Genomic DNA, 21,289 nt, shown 5'->3' with positions numbered 1-21,289 from the left:
GCGTGTCTTACCTGCCGTTCAGATACCTTTTCTTATCTATTCAAGTTTTTTTAGAGTATTGTTTTTTATTATCATCTCTACAAATTGATGAGAATTAATTAAATTTGAGTGAAGCAATTAATTTGTTAAGAGATGACATATGTTACTCTATCTGTTCCATGAAGGTTGTCTAAGGTTTGTTTAAATTCAGATGTATTTAGACACTAAATAGCAATTAAATACATCCAAAATTTAGCAATCTCAAATAAATTTCATGAAATGGAGGGCGTATAGCGCATAAAATGTCTTCTCTTAGATTTTCTAAGAGATCATTCTATAATTAAGAGAAGATAACTTTTTTCTTATTTCTCTCTCCTCTAATTAAGGGCCGCCATGTTTGATTCCTTTTTAGTTGGCGGAGGAAAAATGAAGAAGGTGAAGAAATTATTTTTTCCATTGTATCATATGTCTTCCCTTACCAACACCATTACCTATTAAAATTTAATTAATTATCATTTATTTTCTAAAATTAACAATAAAAGATAATAAATTGTACTCCCTCCGTTTCAATCTATAATGCCTATAGATTTTCTGCACGGTAATTAGCGCAAGTCATTTTTTAACACAAAACCCCTAACGAGTCCATCCACGATCTCAGAAATAGGAGAAATAAGGAAAGTCAAAATAGAATCTCGGAAACCTCTCTGTCGTTAAAAAAAATCCCCTGATTTTCTCCCGATCCTTCCATCCCGCGTATTCCCGCCATACTTTTTTGCAGATCTACTCTTATATTATGAAACAAATGCAGAAAATCTATAGGCATTATAGACTGAAACGGAGGGAGTATGATTTATGTCAATTCACTTCTCTAGATAATGTGGAGTGAAGGAAACACGTGCCTTCTCTACCATTGCGCGTGCCCTAATAACTTTCTTCTTTAACTTGCAGAGATGTTGTGTCACCTAATCCTTGCTAGACGTAGGAGTGTGGATCGACAAGCTATGAAACATGAAATTATACGATTAGCACATCTGAGTATATGATTCAACATTCCCACACATAAATATACCTCCCTTGGTAGGCATGGAGTTCTGGACCACCGATGAGCAAAAGATTTAAAGAAACGAAAATCAAAATAAAAACATCACAAATTTTGGGTATTTTTCTTTGGTTTGTTTTTGTGCAAATTTGCATGCAAAAAATCAACATGTATGTTTGTTAAAATTAAAAAAAATATGTGCTTTAAATAAGCAACAAACTTGGCATATTCCACTTGTTTTTTTACCATCGATATCAATATTTGTGTTTTCTTAATAAGAATTTATAGACAATTGAGGACATATGCATGTCTAATTTTAATGTATTTTCCATCATTCATAAAAAAAACCGTATGTAGGAGCATATACTCTTGGGAAGCGAGTCGTACATCCTCTTCTTGAGGTGCTACTTAGTGGTATCGATTTTTCTTTGAAGTTTAGACTTGAAAACTATGCGTAAAAGATAATCAACAGGTTTAACTTGCATCAAGCTAGTAGTAAAATAAGGCACTCTAAATTGGTTATAGCCTCTAACTAACACAACTTTAGTATTACCCCTAAAAATATAACTTTAATAAAGTTTGATTACTAGACAGTAGACATCACTTGATATATATCCTACTGATTCCTTGCAGTACAGTACTATTCCAGCGGGCAAAATCAGGCCCTGAAAGTGACGGTGGATTCCATGCGTCATTCTTCTGCAAGGAACAATTCACAAATAGAAACTGAGGCTAGCTACCGCACCAAACTTGTCCACGCACTACATGGATCTTTTCTTCGGGCACCCAGCTTTTCTCGTCACAGGCCAATAACTCAACAGCCAAAACCTCCCTAATAAGAACTCTACGTCCAATATTACTAGCTTGGTGGTTCGAGCAAGATATAAGCAAACTGCACCTGCAAACATATAATCGCGCAAATCGACGGTATATCTCACTATCTACCCAAAAAAGTTTGCTCCACTACAGAATGAGAGTGGGCCAAGAAAGTTTGATTGGTTCTCAGAAGATTCACAATTAGGTAGGTGTCCCCATCTTACTGCGAAAAGAAAAAAGGTGTTTTCATTGTTCAAACGGATATAGCTGAGTTGCCAAAATTGAGTATCAAGAAAAGTCTGAAACCTCCTCCCGAGTGAACAACTGCTAGAACCATCTTTCTTTTTTTTCAGGGGAAGTTTCATGACAATCCAACACATAGGAAAAATATTTGGTCGTAATTGTGCTAGCCCAAACACGCCCCCAATATTACTTTTAGAAGGGTGCTAAACTATTTTAAGTGGAACGAATAGCTGCATTTATGTCGTAGGCTAATGTTGGCCCAACTGACTGATGCACATATACTTTTAGATGGAAGCTTACTGATTTTGGGTTCTTTACTGTAAAATATATGTACTTGGATTGGATTTGATAAATGATCATACTAGATTCTTACTTAAATACATGTGGAAAATGAAAATCCATTTAAAATGAAAATATTCATGTGATTTCTTCATAACAAGGTGCTACTCAGAAGGACAATTCAGCCAAATGTAATTAAAATGGATGTACCAAATGTTGTTTTTGTGACTCGGTTGAGACAGTCGAACATTTGTTTATAGTTTGTCCTTTGCCCGCATTATTTGGAGCATGGTGTTCTTCACTTATAATATTTGTCCTCCAAACAATATTATCAATATGTTCTGTAATTGGTTGAATGGAGTGAATAAGCAGGATAAAGCTATTATTCGCATTGATGTTTCAGCTTTAAGTTGGTCTATGTGAAACTACAAAAGTAATGTTACTTTTAATTGTTAAAAGGGTACTAATTTTTGCTGGTTATTCTCCAAGTTGTGCATTGGATTTCTATGGGTTCTTCTTCTCATGGAGGATCAACGGAAGATTATGGTTACTGGTTGGAACCGGCTCGTGATGGTAGCTCGGGATTGCTATTTCTAGATGGCGGCATAGTAGCCGAATAACAAATGGATAGCTTTGTGTTGCTTTTCATTTTTCTCTGGTTGATATTTGTCACAACCTTAGCAGATTCATGATTATAATGGACTTTTTTTTGTGATCCGTGATTATAATGGACTTGAGTATTTTAAACTATGCAATAAATTAAAACAGAATATTGAAAAATATAAACTTGAACAAATTGGGCTTCTCAGCGGGTGCTAGAGGAAATGGGATCCTAGCCACCACCCACGCATTTCCTACTTTTTTCAAGAAAAAAAATCACAGAGGAGAGGACCAGATCGAGATGCATGACACGCTAAAGCACCGTGCATGTGCCGACTAGTAATCAGCAACCTAGTCGGCGTTGCCACGCTTTACACGCTTAAGTATTCGCTTTGACGAATTCACACAGTTAACCAAACCGTTTAATCATTAAAAGCTTGTGTATTGCTTACTTGGTATGTTTTGTGGTTGCAGACGTATGTACGCATGTACGCATACGTAGGAGCGCGCGTAGGCTGAATATAAAGTGCTTGTACCCAGAGGATTTCTCTAAGGGCATGCTCAATGCACTGTTCTAGAGCTACTGTCTCACACCTTTAACTAGATTCGGGCCGGGTGGTCCAAAGTAGGTTCGGATGAGGAGGCAGCCTCCTCTTCAGGAAATGGGATCTTGAGCCTTAAAAGCATGCTTTTTGGAAAGAGAAAGAGATACATAGTGTTATATTTGTGGGGTTGTTTTTCTCTTTTTTCTAACTAAAGTTGTAGCTTCCATTGGAGATATAAAATTGACCATATTGCTTATGACAACTTTTTTACATGGAGCAGCTAGTTGTGTATGCTACCATTGCTCATGCCCTAAGGTGCTCAATTTTATTTTTCCTGATATGTGTACGTGCTTGAGAGCCACGGGACAGCGGTATGTATTCCAGTACAGCTCACTCTGTATCGTTTGGTCAACTACGTACTCCCATACTTAAATGAGGCCACCAGCACGACATTTGCGTTCCCTGTTCCCCTTGTTTTTTTTATGCCCTGCACCTTGGTCGCTTGCATCACGTTGGCAAGAGAATGTACAATAGCTTAATGTGAATTTTGCACCTTGTTTGCATGGCCGGTCTTCACAATGACCTCAACATGATCCATCGCTCGCTGGTGTTCTCAAGGTCTTGTAGAAGGCAATGCTCATGTAGTTAGCTATGAGATCAATATCAATGTATATGATAAGTCATATTATTTTGCTGATGACATCTATTTAGATTAGAACAGACTAGTGAAGAAATTGTGTGATCATGTAACATGGAAAAAAAAAGGTTAGACCAGAGGCAATAGGCTTGCAGGAAAGATGTGGGGCGAGCATTTGAAGTGTTGCAAGCTCGGTGGGCTATTGTTTATCACCCAGCTAGAACATGAAATGTCCAGATCATGTATGAGGTGATAACTGTTTATGTGATCATGCACAACATAACTGTTGGGCAAGATCGTGATGAGATCATCCATGACCAAGGATGATAACTCCAAGGTGAGTTGATTGAGCCGCAGCTAGGGGTAGCTGCATTTGAGTTTCTCCATATGCACAATGAGCTCCGTGATATCCAGATATCCGCTCGTCTCCAAATGAACGTTATTGAGCATCAATAGGCATTGACAAGGCACGAGTAGTCAACGCATAGAATTTTAGCTATTTAATTATGTATTTTATTTGTATGTGAACGTTGCAGTTTATTTGGGTATAATAAAGAACTTAACACAATTTTATTGCAAGGTCCTGTTTAGTAACCTATATGTAATTTGGGTTGAAAATTTAACTACTACAAAAGAATGAAAAATATCCGGATGGATAAAAATACGCCGGGCCGCTTGGTATTTCTACTGTAGTTGCAAGCAAAATTACCGCAAGGACCCACCACTCCGCCATCATACCTTAGCATCACGAATCAGGACGCAAAACGATCCTGAGAGCCGAAGCTGAGAAGAGGACATGGGCGCAGGCTGGTGGGTCAGGAACAAAAGCTAGGATGAACCTGGCCGGAATCCTCGCGCACGCGTATGCTGCGCCGATCATACAGCCGGCCACGCCATTTCGTTGTCGCCCAAGGCCCAGAGCCTCCGTGGCTCCACCGAGAGCTACGGTTAACTAACCCCGCGACCTCAGCTGCAGGAGCCCCAACTGAAAACGGCCGCCAAATAATACGCCGGTTTCCATCTCGCTGGAATCGTGACGCATGGGGTGAGGGATCTCCCACGGATTATCATATCATCATCGGAACCGCGATGGCTTCCTTGTTCAGCTTATCGTCTCGTCTATCACCGGAATAGGTGACGACTAGTCCATTTGGGTCCAGCACCAACCCAACTCCTTCCTTCTTTCAAAAAGAGAGCCTTCCTTGTCAATTGACCCGCGCTTGCGTTGCGTTGCGTGCGGCGTGAGCCGTATTGCGTCCACGCTTTCGTCGTCCCCGCACGAGCTTAGCTTATCCGCAGCTTGGCATAGACGCTTATCTTGATTAATCAAGGTCAGCATCACGCTTCCGGCGGCGCAATTAGCTATAGCACATTCTCGCTACAGGCTTAACCAATGTGTCGAAACTAAGTTGGGCAAACTCGTCTCTTTCGCCAGAAAATATACACGTGTTGCGACAGGTCAGATTCTTCTGTGGTGTTCTTGGTCATCTTTCTCTTACCTGAGCCCTGAGCAAGAAGAGCAGAATCCGTCGTGGGCGATGATCATACGCAGCAGATAAGAATAGTCACACTTGGCGTGAGAACTCAGATTTGTTCCACGGATCGGATCATCTTCCTCATTATCTGAACAAGACGCCGCCGTCCGTGGCCCCGGAGGCCGGAGCGCCGATAACCCAATGCAGCCGGATAGATAAGAATTATACCCGTCGGCCGTCGCCTGTGCTTTCCTCCTCCCAAGTTAGGCTGATGATTCAAGGGCCAGGAGTGGTGGGAGACACAGGCGGCTCAGCCAAAGCCAGGGCTGCGGATAGACCAAGGCATGGGCGACTGGGTGTGGTGGCAACACCAGTCACCACCATGATGCAAAGGGGCACAGCTTCCATGTGGAGATCCCTAGGCCGCACGCGCACTATAGCTCATACGAATGCTAGCTGCCGTACAGTTTTATATCGAGAGGAGAAAGTTCTTGCCAGGTCCACAAGCAGTTCAGGAAACTATGTTCAAACTCTCTGTAGTTTAGGATGTGCCTTTAATTAGAGGGGAGCCCGGCCTAGCTAGCTACAGGTTCTCGGTCACTTGTCAGTTAACCTTTGACGGATGCATCGTGGCTGCGTGTCGCGGTCGTGGTGGGGATACCGGCGTCACCGTGGTCTTGCCTTCAGTGGTGGTGCATTATGGCACGGTCGCGGAGGGGGAGAGGGACCTAGCATGATGGTGGCTGCTGTCTCCGGCAGGGTTCGGGTGGTCACCTGGAAATTTGGGGTGGTGGAACCCGTTTATAGGCCGTGTCTCTGTTCCGCTATCTAAAGGTTTGTTCACGAATTTATGTTGCCTTTCCAGCGGCTGGTTGCGCTTTCAGCTGTACCTGTGAGGGCATCTCCAGCGGCATGACGCATTTCGGACGCCCAAAAGTGATCGCGAGCGTCCGTTTGCATCCCCCGCGGACATATTTTATCTGCGCGTCCGTTTGCGTCGCCCCGCGGATATATTTTATCCGCGCGTCCGTTTGCGTCTGGATGTGCTTCCGCCGGGGCGACCCATTTTTTGAATTGCAACATAGTTAAAAACATTCAAAGTACTACATAAAAATGCATAAAAACTATACAAAGTAGATCTATAGGCCTAGACTACTTGCTTCCTGACGGGCCGGCACCGTCGTTGCGTCGCTCCGTCGTCTGCTTCTCCGCCGCCTCCCGCGCGGCCGCTATGGCTCGGTGCGCCGCCGCGTCCTGGCTCAGTGCCTGCTCCAGCCTCGCGTTGGCGGCGTCGTCCTTGAGCGTCTCGAAAGACTCGACGATGGCCCTCTGCTCCGCCGCCTTCTCCTCCGATGTCGGCGCATCAGGGTCATCGGAGGACCAAGATATCTCCGAGTCGGAGTCCTCTGCTGTAGCGGCAACCACCAGCCTGCGCTGTTCTAGCTCGGCGTCCAACGCCGCGTGGCCCGCCAGCTCCTCCTGTGCTTCCTTCTTCGCTTCAGCCAGGGCCGCGGCGTCCCTGACCGGGTGGAGGAGGTCGGTGCTGTCTTCGGAGTCGAACTCGTCGTCGGAGCTCGAGGCCGGAGGAGGTGGAGTGGGAGGTGAAGGTGGAGGTCGAGGCACGGCAGCCTGGCCGTGTCCGGCGCTGCTCATGGAGGATCTGCTAGGGCTGAGCGGAAGCGGCGGCTAGGGTTTAGTGGGGAGGAGATGAGATGCTTGCGCCCCTGTTTATATAGGTCGGAGATAGGGTGACGGCCGCGCCACGCGGGGCATCGCCATTACTACGCGCGGCACGCGAGGCTTCGCCATTAACGCGGCCGCAGACTGCCGAAGCGATGCGTCGGTGCCAGTACTAGCGGAGAAGACGCATCGACGCTGCGCACGGTCGCGGAAGCCGATGCACGCCATTAACGCGGCCCTGCAAAGGATGCAGCGCGCCGCCCGGAAGTAATGCCACGGAAGACGAAGTAGTTGTGCCGCTGCCAGGTGGGCCCGTGCAAGGACCGAGCGGACATTTTCCGCGACCGCCGAGAGTCCGCCGAGACGCAAACCTGGCGCATATTTGGGCCAGGTTTGCGTCTCCGCGGACGGCCCGGTCACTTTGCGTCGCGCCGCTGGAGGTGGTACACGACGCATTTTCGGTCACAGCGGACACAAACGGTCGCTTAGCGTCCGTTTGCGTCGTGCCGCTGGAGATGCCCTGATGCCGTGAGCAGAAGTGCTAACCACTACTCAGACTGAGTGGAGAATAAGACTACTAAGAGCATCACTAGTATTGCTCATAAACCTTCAAATCCTCAAAAATAATTTTTTTATACAGTTCGCCAAAAAAAAGCGTAGACTAGAACCCCTAAACTCTTAAACCCTAAAAAAATTTAAGGGTCGAACCCTCAAACCCATTTTCAACCTGTAGAAGTAGGGGTTGGGGAGGCCAAACAGCCCCCAACCCGCACTCCTCTTCCTCGTCACGCGGGAGGGAAATTTCCCCTCCCAACCTCCCACCTCCGCGCCGCCGCCCGTCTCCCGCCGCGATTCCGGCCGCCACCCGCCTCCCCTCGACCCATGCCGCCGCCGCGAGCTCCCCCGCCCCCGGATCCGCGCCTCTCCGCCGCCCGCCGCCCCGCGTCGCGACCTCCTGAGCCGCCGCGGCCGCCCCCTAGTCGCCCCTGCCGCCCGCCTCCTCCCGCACCTCCCCGAGCCGGGCGCGCCGCCCCGCCTCGCCGCCGACCCTCGTCGCCCGCCTCCGCCTGCGCCCGAGCCAAATAGGCCGCCACCCCGTCGCGCCTCCGCCTGTGGTCGAGATGCCGCCGCGCCCTGCCGCGCTCTCCACCGGCTACCACGGCGTGCGGCTCCGCCTCTCCGGCCGGTGGGGCGCCGAGATCTTGCGCGGCGGCGAGCGGTTTTGGCTCGGGACTTTCGACTCGGCCGAACTCGCCGCCCGCGCGTACGACGTCATGGTGTGGCGCTACGATGGCGCCGCCGGGCCACGGAACTTCTTCGACGTCGACAACCTCGCGGCAACCGAGTTCGTGGCTCCGACGTTCAGCGTCGTTACCCGCGCCGAGGAGCGCACCGTCCACCGGGAATACATGCGGATGTCCATCCGGAACCGCGATGAGGCGGAAATGGCCACCTTTTGTGTGGCGCATCCGCAACACGTCGCAGAGGAGCTCGAGTTCTACGCGCAACTGGCGGCGCAGCGAGCTGCGGCAGCCGCTGCTCGTCCGTCTTCATCCTCGGCGCCGCCTCCCACTATCGTATTTGACGATAGCTCTGATGACGACGATCCCGATTGGTGCGACAAGATGGTCGCGGATCTGTAGGCGGAGGATGCCACGGAGGAAGCCACCAAGAAGGCCCGGAGGATGGCGACAGCTCCGATTTCGATGAGGACTTCTGGGATAAACCCTAGATTTCGACGATCCAATGAACTATCTACCTAGTGTAAGTGTCAGTGTCTACCGATGAACTATCTACCTTGTGTCAGTGTCAGTGTCTACCGATGAACTATCTACCTAGTGTCAGTGTCTACCGATGAACTATCTACCTAGTGTCAATATCAGTGTCTACCGATGAACAACTGTGATATATCATGAATGTTTTTAAGGTTTGGTTTGAGAGTTCCTAGTCTTTGCCCTGAATCCTCACTTTTAAGGGTTTGAGGGTTCTAGTCCATGTTTTTCACCCCTTAAAAGTGCCAAAAAATGCCCATTCTCAATCCTTGAAGTGTTTTGAAGATTTGAGAGTTTAGGGGCTCTACTAGTGATGCTCTAATAGTGAAAGTAACTTAGGTGGTAACATGCACCAGCATGCAGTGCAACTAGATATTTTGATGATATGACATGTTATTAAATGAGTAGAGAAAGGCTAGTGGTAACTAACTATGTTGTCATAAAAATGAACGAGTTATACATTAATAAACGACGTACTATTCCAAGTTACCACCACTATGATACTATGCACGACGAATGTAATAACATAGAGTAACAATATATGACACTACCTTATATTACTTTCACTATAAGTAATCTAAAGATTTGGTAAACCTTGAACACAATGAGATATCGCAACATATTCACTCCTTAATCAGAGCCGGAGGTCTGCATGGTTACTGCTGTAGGACACATCGGGGCCGGGCGGCGGCCATGGGGAGCCCTAGCCGACGCAGGTGGAGGCCATGACCGCTAGCCGAAGAGGATGAGGCGTCCCGCCGCGACGACACACTTGAGGGGCCACTGTCCAACAGCTCCTTGCCACACCAACCTAACAGAGGCCCATGCATATCAGAAACTTCTTTAACCTAGCTAGCATTATTGCACAATGCAAACAACTACTTCCTCTGATCGCTTTTAATCGACGCAGAGCTAGGCTGATTGGATGCATGCATGTACTGTGCCGCGCGTCGACTAATTCGAACTGGAGGTAGTGGCGCAATGTTAGTAGAAATCTGTAAAAAAAATAAAAAGTTGTGGACTTTTAAAAGTCTCGCGCAATTGGTAGGTCTCAATATTTGAACAAATATGTGCCTGCTTTTCCCGTACTTTTCATTATTCGTAATATTTTTCCAATGTAGGAGCTTACACTCTTGGAAACCGAGTCGTACATCTGCTAGCTTCTTGAGGTGCTACTTAGTGGTTTTGATTTTTCTTTGAAATTTGGACTTGAAAACTATTCATAAAATTAGATAATAACAAGTTGAACTTCCATCAAGCTAGTAGTAAAATAATAAGGAACTCTAAATTGGCCAGCCTCTAACCAACACAACTTTACTACTCCCCCTAAAAATAATAACTTCAATAAAGTTCTATTAATAGACAGTAGACATCGCTCGATAGTACCGATTCCTTGATGTACCGTTCCAGCGGGCAAAATCAGGCCCCGAAAGTGACGGTGGATTCTCCAAGGAATAATTCACAAAAAGAAATTGAGGCTAGCTAACCGCACCAAACTTGTCCAGGCACTACATGAATCTTTCTGCGCGCATTGATCCAGCTTTTCTTGTATTAGGCCACAATAACTCTACAGCCAAAACCTCCCTAAAAAGAAGTCTACGTCCAATATTACTAGCTTGGTGGTTCAAGCAAGATATAAGAAAATTGTACCTGCCAACATATAATCGGGCAAATCGAAGGTATATCTCACTGTCTACCCAAAAAAGTTGCTCCACTACAGAATGAGAGTGGGACAAGAAAGATGATTGGTTCTCAGAAGATTCACAATTAGGTAGGTGTCCCCATGTTTAGTGAAAACCGAAAGGTGATCCCATTGTTGAAAACGGAATATAGCTAGCTTGCCAAAATGGAGTATCGAGAAAAGTCCAAAACCTCGTCTCGAGTGAACTACTGCTAGACCGATCATTCTTTCTTTTTTTCAGGATTTTTTTGGGGGACAATCCTACACACTACTCGTAGTACTATGAGGCTGGTGCCAACGCGGGCGGTAGTGGAGGCGATACCGCCCGCGACGGGGCGAGAGGCGGTCGAGAGGCGGGCGAGACGAGAGCGCGGGGCGGTGGCTCGGGCGCCCGGCGGTATCGCCCGCTACCGCCCAGCTACCGCCCGCGCTGGGGGCGAGAGGGAGGCGAGAGGCGGGCGAGAGTGAAGCGGCAAGCGTTGGCGGGCGAAGCGAGAGCCGGGGGCGAGAGTGGCGAGAGGCGAAGCGAGAGAGAGGCGAAAGCGGCCAGCGAAGCGAGATGCGGGCGAGAGGCGGGCGAGAGCGGGCGAGAGGCGGGCGAGAGAGTGTAACGGCTAGCTGGCGTGGCGCGATCTGATTCGTCCACGTCAGCTAGCCGTTGGGTTTCAAAAACGGCAAAATTTCATCCCCACCCCCTATAAATACCCCCATATGGTTTCACTCATTGCACACCTCACTTCATCAGCTCCACTCTCCATTTCCACTCCTCTCAACGCCATGTCTTCATCTAGCAGCAATTCGAGCGACGGAATGGAGGGTGATATGATCGATGCATTCCAGGCGGAGTATGAGGAGGAGATGCTCAACGAGGAGGCGGAGCCAAGACGACCGCGACGCCGCCGAGAGTTCATCAGGCGTGATCATCTGGGTGCCCACGATCGGCTCTTCGAGGACTACTTCGCCGACCCCTGCAATTATCCTCCGAGCTTCTTTCGGCGAAGGTATCGGATGAGGCGATCCCTTTTTCTGCGCATTGTGGATAGATTGGGTGAATATTCTCCGTATTTCATCCAAAGAGTTGATGCTCTCAACCGTGCTGGTTTTTCTCCCCTACAAAAGTGTACTGCGGCTTTGCGTCTGTTAGCTTATGGAGCCGCTGCAGATACGATAGATGAGTGGCTTAAGTTAGCTAGACAAACTTCATCAGATTGTCTAGATAGATTCTGTGAAGGCATCATTGACTGTTACGGGGAGACATTTTGCCATCGACCAAATGTCGAGGATACTCAGCGTCTGTTAGCAAAAGCCGAGGAGCGTGGCTTTCCGGGCATGTTAGGGAGCATCGATTGCATGCATTGGCAGTGGAGGAACTGCCCAGTGGCTCATGCTGGTCAATTCACAAGGGGAGACATCAAACACCCTACCATAATCTTAGAAGCCGTTGCGTCGTATGATCGTTGGATCTGGCATGCCTTTTTTGGAGTGGCCGGGTCGAACAACGACATCAATGTACTCAACCAGTCGCCGTTGTTCATTGATGTGCTTAGGGGAGAAGCACCTGTAGTGAACATCACGGTGAATGGACACGAGTACAACTATGGTTACTACCTTGCCGACGGCATCTACCCCTCCTGGCCGGTGTTCATGAAAGGTGTTACTCTTCCACAATGTGAAAAGCATCGACTGTTCACTGCTGCTCAATCAGCTTGGCGCAAAGATGTCGAGTGTGCCTTTGGAGTGCTGAAGGCTAGGTTCAACATTCTAGCAGTTCCGAGACGCTCCTACTCGAGGCGTACTCTTGGGTTGATCATGCGTGCATGTGTCATTCTGCACAACATGATCATCGACGATGAGCATGGTACAAATTTGGAGAACATCTATGAGACAGTTGATTCCAATGTCGGCCCTGCAATACACAACCATGCACCACCAAGCCTAGCAGCCAGGATTCAGATGGACAACGAAATGAGGGACTCACCGATGTATACACAGCTCCAGCATGATTTGATTGAGCATGTGTGGGCTAATGCCTAGATTATGTAATTTTTTCAAATTTTTATGTAATCTTTTCAAATTTGTATGTAAATTTTTTTATCATGTAATCGGTAACAATTTTAGTTCAATAAAATAATTTCCTTGCATTATTTTTAATGTTGTAATCTGAAAAAGAAATGCTGATGTCGAGGAGAGAGAAAAGCTGATGTGGAGGAGAGAGAAGTGAGAGCTGGCACTATAGCCTGTGCATTGGCACCGTGGGGTGAGAGTGGGGTGACAGTGGGGTGAGAGTGAGGAAAAAAGCTGATGTGGCAGGCTATAGTAGTGTGGTGCATTGGCACAAGCCTGACTTAGGCTACCTCTAGCGGTGGACAGTATTTCAAACCGCCAAATTGACTCTTAGAGCATCTCCACCGGGGGCTCAAATAGGCGCCGGCAGGGGAGTCGGCACTACCGTATGGAGGACGCCGGCACTGCATCCTCTATTTGGGGGATGTTTCCACACCAACGCCCTCAAACTGGTGGCCCCGATAGGATTTTACAAAAACTAAATATTCATAGTGTAGTTTCATTTTAATGTCATTCAACATTGAAGAATGAATACTATTTTAGGATAAATCCGATTAAAACATTAGTCACTCCTCGACCCCGGATGATATGAGAAACCTGCTTATCTCTAGCCTACGACCTACTGGCCACCCGGCTCTATGGAGGTGGACGATCACCCGTAGCTCTCTCCTGTGCTCTCTCCCCTGCTCTCTCCGCTGCTCCTCCGTCGTCGGTCCCCCGCTGCTCTTTCCGCCATGAACGTCAAGTAGGCGGATCTATCTGCGGCCACCGCCTCCTGACGCAGCTGGTGCTCCAGCTCCTCCCGCCGCTAATGGTGATCCAACTCCTGCCTCTGTAGCCAGAGCTGCGTCTCCGCCAAACGCTGCCGCTCGTAGACTTCATCTTGACGCTGCATCTCCTCCCGCATCAACCGCCGCAGCGCAAGCTACTCCCATCCCTGCTGCTGGCGCGCCTCCCACTGGCGCTACCGCTCCGCCTCCCGGCATCGCCGCGCATCCTCGCGCTCCCGCCGCTCCGCCCCCTCGTGCTCCCGCCGCTCCACCTCCTGGCCCTGCCGCTCGTCCGCGACAAAGGCATCTACGGTCGCCGCTAGCGCCGCCTCCTCCCACGCCTCATACTCTGCGAGCTGCAGGTCCGCCTCCACGACTTCTACGGCCGCCTCTAGCGTCGCCTCCTCCCACGAATCGAACATTGTGCTATTTTCTAGGGTTTTTGCACCAATGAGGCGGGGGAGAAGGGATAATATAGACCGACGACGAGGCGGGAAACCTCCTGTGTGGCATCGTGGCGGGAGAATTTCCCGTGCGGCGTCGTTGCGGGAGAGTTTCCAGCCCGGCGTCGTGGCGGTAAAATATCCCGCGCGGCGCCCTGGCATCACTGACAGGCGGCTCCTGATGACCCACAAGTATAGGGGATCGCAGCAGTCTTCGCGGGTAGTATAACCCAATTTATTGATTCGACACAAGGGGAGACAAAGAACACTTGGAAGCCTTAACAGCGGAGTTGTCAATTCAGCTGCACCTGGAAACAGACTTGCTCGCAAGAGTTTATCAGTAGTAACAGTTTTATAGCAGTAGCAGTAGTGAAATAACAGCAGCAGAGTAACAAAGACAGCAGTAGTGATTATAGTAAATAGCAGGATTAAAATACTGTAGGCACGGGGACGGATGACGGGCGTTGCATGGATGAGAGAAAATCATGTAACAATCATAGCAGGGCATTTGCAGATAATAATAAAACGGTGTCCAAGTACAAAGCAATCAATAGGCATGTGTTCCAATTATAGTCGTACGTGCTCGCAATGAGAAACTTGCACAACATCTTTTGTCCTACCAGCCGGTGGCAGCCGGGCCTCAAGGGAATCTACTGGATATTAAGGTACTCCTTTTAATAGAGTACCGGAGCAAAGCATTAACACTCCGTGAACACATGTGATCCTCACATCACTACCATCCCCTCCGGTTGTCCCGATTTCTGTCACTTCGGGGCCATCGGTTCCGGACAGCGACATGTGTATACAACTTGCAGGTAAGATCAATAAACAATGAATATCATGATGAAACAATAACATGTTCAGATCTGAGATCATGGCACTCGGGCCCTAGTGACAAGCATTAAGCATAACAAGTTGCAACAATATCATCAAAGTACCAATTACGGACACTAGGCACTATGCCCTAACAACCTTATGCTATTACATGACCAATCTCATCCAATCCCTACCATCCCCTTCGGCCTACAGCGGGGGAATTACTCACACATGGATGGGGGAAACATGGCTGGTTGATGGAGAGGCGTCGGTGGTGATGATGGCGATGATCTCCTCCAATTCCCCGTCCCGGCGGAGTGCCAGAACGGAGACTTCTGGCTCCCGCGACGGAGTTTCGCGATGTGGCGGCGTTCTGGAGGCTTTCTGGCGACTTCGACTTCTCCCCGTGCGTTTTTAGGTCGAAGGCAATATATAGTCCGAAGGAGGGCGTCGGAGGCCGGCCGAGGGGGCCAGACCATAGGGCCGCGCAGGCCCCCCTAGGCCGCGCCGCCTTATGGTGTGGGGCCCTCGGGCCTCCACCTGACTTGTCCTTCTGGCTTCGTCATTATTCTTGGAAAATAGGGCCTTCTGCATAAATTCTGAGGATTTTCCCGAAAGTTGGATTTCTGCACAAAAACGAGACACCAGAACAGTTCTGCTGAAAACAGCGTTAATCCATGTTAGTTGTATCCAAAATACACAAATTAGAGGCAAAACAATAGCAAAAGTGTTCGGGAAAGTAGATACGTTTTGGACGTATCAACTCCCCCCAAGCTTAGCTTATTGCTTGTCCTCAAGCAATTCAGTTAACAACTGAGCGATAAAAGAACTTTCACGAACACATTTGCTCATATGATGTATATATTCTCATGCTATGGCCAATACTTAAGCGGTTCATAATGAGATACATGCAAATAAGATCATCTAACAGCTATGTCAATCATGGAGAGGTACCAATAATTAATAATAAGCATCATGAATCATGTATATAAGCAGGATTGCAATGTTCATAAGAGAGTATGATAAAGTGGTATCTCGCTTGCCCGTATTTGATCGGCAAAACATAAATGCCCAGGCACCTCTGGAGTTCATAGAAAGACTAGAAGTAGTGATTGTCAAAGATAAAAGCATCAAAGTTACACCACAATCAATCATATTTTGAGACAAGCATATTATACTAAGAATGACAGTTGTGCTCCCAAGATAGTGCTCAAAGAAAGAATGGAGACACAACACAAAAGTAAAAGATTGACCCTTCGCAGAGGGAAGCAGGGATTAACATGCGCTAGAGCTTTTCATTTTTAAAACAGGAATAAAATTGTTTTGAGAGGTGTTTGTTGTTGTCAACGAATGGTAATGGGTACACTAACTACCTCGCCAACCGGACTTCCAAGAGCGGCTCCCATGAATTATTTTTATGTTTATGTGGCACTCCTTCCAACCTTTCTTTCACAAACCATGGCTAACCGAATCCTTCGGGTGCCTGCCAACAATCATATACCATGAAGGAGTGCCTTTTTATTTTAGTTTTATTATGATGACACTCCCCCCAACCTTTGCTTACACAAGCCATGGCTAACCGAATCCTTCGGGTGCCATCCAACGATCACATACCATGGAGGAGTGTCTATTTAATTTAATTAATTTGGGACTGGGAATCCCATTGCCAGCTCTTTTTGCAAAATTATTGGATAAGCGGATGTGCCACTAGTCCATAATGAAAGTCCGTCAAAAGTAAATGATAAGGTTGAAAGTTAAACACCACATACTTCCTCATGATCTATGAAACATTAACACAAATTTAGAAGCATTTTGAAGGTTTTAAAGGTAGCGCATGAGAATTTACTTGGAATGGTTTGAAATGCCATGCATAGGTATTTATGGTGGACACTTTGGAACAACTTGGTTTTCAGGTGTTTGGAAGCACGAGCAGCGTTCCCGCTCAGTACAAGTGAAGGCTAGCAATAGACTAGGAAGCGACAAATCAAGAGAGCAGTAACTGTCATAATCATGCTTGCGGCAAAATAAATTAACGGAGGCATAAAAGTGATACAAGAACTCTGAAGCAATATAAATCATCGAGGCTTAATTGACTTTGGTTCAGTCTTATGCATGCGTGAGCATGTGCCAAGTCGATATAAATGAATTATTCAGAGGAGGATACCACAATGCCATACCTACTTATGAATAAAACAATGCAAGCAAACATCCATGACATGCTACTCATATTAATAGATTGGAGCTAAACATGAGAGATCATAAACTACTAGACTTTCTCAAATAACATATACCTCACATGAACCAACTAAGCATGCTCACATGGATGAGTATATGTACAAAAATGAAAACAAATAGAGTTCATACCAGCCTCTCACCACAATCCAATTGTCGTAGATCGTCATTATTGCCTTTCACTTGTGTAGCTTGGATAATATGAAATGAAAACCACGCTCCAGCCACCGAAGAACATTGAACTCATAATGAACTTTACAAACCAAAGAAGAACAACAAATATTTTTGGTGTTTTCGAGTTTGAGAACAAGAACAAAAGGAAACAAGCAAACAAAGCAAAATCTTTTTGGGTTTTCTTATAGCAAACTAGCAATAGCAAATAAAGCGAAATAAATGCAAGAAACCAAAGCAAACAAATTATGAAGAGAAACAACAGAAATATTTTTGGTCTTTTTGTGTTTTGGGAAAGAAACAAAGCAAAAACAAGAATAGGCAAACTAGAAGACTCACATAAACACAAAGCAGCAGAAATTCGTCAAACTTGACAGCAGTACAGTACCCGATTTTTAATAAATTCTTCCACTGCTCAAATCGAAAAGTGTTCAACTAATGAAAGTTAGATAACAACCTGGGGAACATGCACAAAAATTGGCTTCGCGAAATACTGTTTTGGCTATTTGTCGGAATTTTTTCGGTAACAGTCCAGAATCTGTTTTTAGGCAGCACTTCCCCAAATATCATCTTTCTCTCATTAGAAAACCACTCAAACAAACTAAACAAGTATATACACGTATCCAGCAATCATAATATGCAAAGAATGAGTGATGCCGGTATACCTCCCCCCAAGCTTAGGCTTTTGGCCTAAGTGGAGTTCAATCCCATCGAGGCCATGAGGTAGTATCTCCGTAGTACGACGAAGATGGATCATATTCCGGGTATGTGCTAGAAGAAGCACCCGGATACGTGACGGTGTAGTCGTAGGAGGGCTCGGCGTCCTCGGAGTCATGCTGCTGGTGGAAGTCTTGTATCTTCATCTTTTCCTCCACCTCCTCCTTAGTGCGCGACCATGGTTCCCTGTCAATACTGAACAAACCCGGCTGGGGAAGAGGGATTTCCTTCTCATCCCCGTCAGCAAACAGCATTCTATAGACCATGTTATCTAAAGTGGAGTCAGTGGTAACAAAATGATGGCTTTTTATAGCAGCAATATCAAGCCTCCTAGGGGTTAATGGCACATCATTAGAATCTAGAGGAAGTCTTAAATGTGTTAAAATGCGCAATGCAATAGTTCCTCCAAAAATAGGCCCCCTGTTAGACAGGCGGCGAGCAATAAGAGAACCAAGATGATAAGATGTCCGTCCAGTAAGTGCAGTATTCAAGAAAGCAAGATGGTAAATAGAAATATTGCTAGTGTTCTCCCTACCAAGAATGCTAGTAGCAATGTAATATGCAAAATATTTAATGGCGGGGAGTTGAATGTTCCTTATCTTGCCACGCTGAATGGTGTGACAATCATCATCGGTGATCCCTCGATAGAGCTCCAACAGGTCCCGGGGGTTGTCATCAATCCTCCTTGCTGTACCTACAGGGGCAATATCCAATGCACGACAAAAATCTTCCAATTCCATAGTAACAGGATTACCATAGATCTTGAATGCAACTGTCGGCTCATATTGCTTGTTGTGGAACTTGAAGCTCTCGACGAAAATTTTGGTGAGCATGTAGTATTGCTCCCTTTCATCTCCCACATAAGTGGCTAAGCCTGCCCTGTTGACAAGGGTGAAGAAATCATCCAATATCTCTGCATTTGTCAGAAAATCATAACAAGGGAAAGATGAAGCATTAGGAGCTCCATTGTCCTCTTCGGGCGCGAAGCTAGGCGCGATGATATCCTCATTGTACGATCGCCTAAGTCGGGTGGCGGTCCTAGAAGGCCTCCCGGTGCTGGTTGTTCCTCTCTTGAACAATTCTCCAAAGTTGAACTTCTTCATCTTTCTTTTCTGAAATTTTTCAACAAGTGATATAAAACTTGATTTGGTGACATATAATCAAGGGGAACTACTATAGGAACTTGCTAGAGTACTAATCATGCATCAAAACTAGTTTATACAACTTAGAACAAGCATGCAAGCTCACTAAACATGTTACCTACTGCAGCAAAATATTCAAGATATACTCAACCAAACAAAATTCTACTTGGATAGGCGGAGGAGTCACATACCGGAGAGCAAATGTGCCAAATTTTAGACAGAAATCTGGGCTGAGCAAAGAGATCGAAAAATCCTGAGCTCTTGAGCAAAAATGCGAGTCAGAGGAAACTGGTGTTGATTTTTTCGGGAGAGAGAAGAGTCTGGGAGGAAGAGATGAAGTAGTGGGGCAAGGAGGGGCCCACACCACAGGGTGGCGCGCCCCCCTCCTTGGCCGCGCTGGCTGGTGGTGTGGCACCCTGGGGTGCCCCACAGGTCATCCTCTGGTGCTCCCAGGTGCCTCTTCGAAAAATAGGACCAACGGTATAATTTTCGTGAATTTTTGAAAACTTTGAAAAATGCACATTTCTGGGTATTAAGTTTATTATTACTGGCCAGGAAATTTTTTGAAAACTCTAATTAACTAAGGAACTTTGCAATTCAAAAGTGCTACAGCAAATAAAACGAGTGGAGGGAGAAAGAGATGTTGTTTACCTCCTCTATGCATATAAAAGGTATTCGTTGACAAGGTTGATCAAGTCTTGCCACCGAGTAAATTTTACATAACATATGAAGAAATAAACCTCAAATCAATCATGTTACCTTGAATTGTATTGATATGGATCCAATCATAAGATTTTGATAACCTTCTTTAGGCTCATATATAGGACAATCGATAGTTCCAACTTTGATAGTTCTCACATTAGAAATAGTATTGACTCCACATACTTTGTCAATCCTCTTGGGGAAATAGACGGTGTGCTCCTTATCATCAACATTGAAAGTAACCTTTCCTTTATTGCAATCAATAACAGCCCCTGCGGTGTTAAGAAAAGGTCTCCCAAGAATAATAGACATATTATCATCTTCAGGCATTTCCAACACAACAAAATCAGTTAATATCAAGCAGTTATTAGTAACTTGAACAGGAACATCCTCACATATACCAACATGAATAGCAGTAGATTTATCAGTCATTTGCAAAGATATATCAGTAGGTATCAACTTACCTAAATAAAGTCTCTTATAAAGAGAAAAGGGCATAACACTAACACCGGCTCCCAAGTCACATAGAGCAGTTTTAACATAATTATTCTTAATAGAACAAGGAATAGTAGGTATACCTGGGTCGCCCAATTTCTTCGGAACTTTGCCATTGAAAGAGTAATTAGCAAGCATAGTGGAAATTTCCTCATTGGGGATTTTCCTTTTGTTAGTAACAATATCTTTCATATACTTTGAATAAGGAGGCAATTTAATAGCATCAGTCAAAGGGATTTGCAAGAATAAAGGTTTCATCCAATCGCAAAATTTATTATAGTGTTCTTCTTCCTTTGATTTTAGTTTCTTAGCAGGAAAAGGCAATTGCTTTTGCACCCAAGGTTCTCTTTCATTACCATGTTTCTTAGCAATAAAATCTTCTTTAGTATACTTTTTATTTTTATCATGCTTTTCAGGTTCATCTTCTACCTCTTCTTTATCAGAAGCATCATTCTTATCATTATCATTATTATTGTTATGTTCATTACAACTTTCAGTTTCAGCATCGGAAATAGAAATACTATTAGGATCATTAACAGGTTCAGAGGATTCTACAACATTTTTATGCTTCTTCTTCTTTTTCTTCTTAGAAGGAGCACTAGGTTCAATTCGTTGAGAATCTTGTTCAATTCTTTTGGGATGCCCTTCAGGATATAGAGGATCCTGGGTAGAGACACCACCTCTAGTTGTTACTTCATAAGCATGTTTCTCTTTAGAATTATTATTTAGCAAGTCATTTTGCACTTTAGTGAGTTGATCAATTTGAGTTTGAATCATTTGAAAATGTTTAACAAGCATCTTAACATCATTGGAGGTTCTCTCCACAATATCATGCAAATTGCTAATAGCTTGAGAATTTTCCATTAGATGATTCTCTACTCTCATATTAAAATTTTCTTGCTTAACAATATAATTATCAAACTCATCTAAGCATTGCGCAGGAGGTTTTGAATACGGAATATCTTCCCTAGTAAAGCGTTGAAGGGAGTTT

At 45.8% G+C, this 21,289-nt stretch overlaps 2 protein-coding genes across 2 annotated transcripts; both read left to right on the top strand.

Annotated features, from left to right (window-relative positions):
* Window positions 1-8,414: 8,414 nt before the first annotated feature.
* LOC127329159 (AP2/ERF and B3 domain-containing transcription factor ARF14-like) lies at window positions 8,415-8,936 on the top strand. The gene has a single exon (XM_051355696.2). It carries the CDS (start codon window positions 8,415-8,417, stop codon window positions 8,934-8,936), a length of 522 nt encoding a protein of 173 aa, XP_051211656.2.
* A 2,587-nt stretch (window positions 8,937-11,523) lies between these two features.
* LOC127329158 (protein ALP1-like) lies at window positions 11,524-12,780 on the top strand. Its single transcript, XM_051355695.2, has one exon. It carries the CDS (start codon window positions 11,524-11,526, stop codon window positions 12,778-12,780), a length of 1,257 nt encoding a protein of 418 aa, XP_051211655.2.
* The last annotated feature ends 8,509 nt before the right edge of the window (window positions 12,781-21,289 follow it).

This window comes from Lolium perenne, chromosome 2, assembly GCF_019359855.2.
Source record: "Lolium perenne isolate Kyuss_39 chromosome 2, Kyuss_2.0, whole genome shotgun sequence".
In the NCBI taxonomy this organism is placed as follows: domain Eukaryota; kingdom Viridiplantae; phylum Streptophyta; class Magnoliopsida; order Poales; family Poaceae; genus Lolium; species Lolium perenne.
Note: the sequence above shows the minus strand (reverse complement) of the source record. Positions and strands in the feature narration are given on the sequence as shown.

Coding starts and splice junctions, on each gene's coding strand:
- LOC127329159 (XM_051355696.2), top strand. CDS start 8,415: ATGCCGCCGCGCCCTGCCGCGCTCTCCACCGGCTACCACGGCGTGCGG.
- LOC127329158 (XM_051355695.2), top strand. CDS start 11,524: ATGTCTTCATCTAGCAGCAATTCGAGCGACGGAATGGAGGGTGATATG.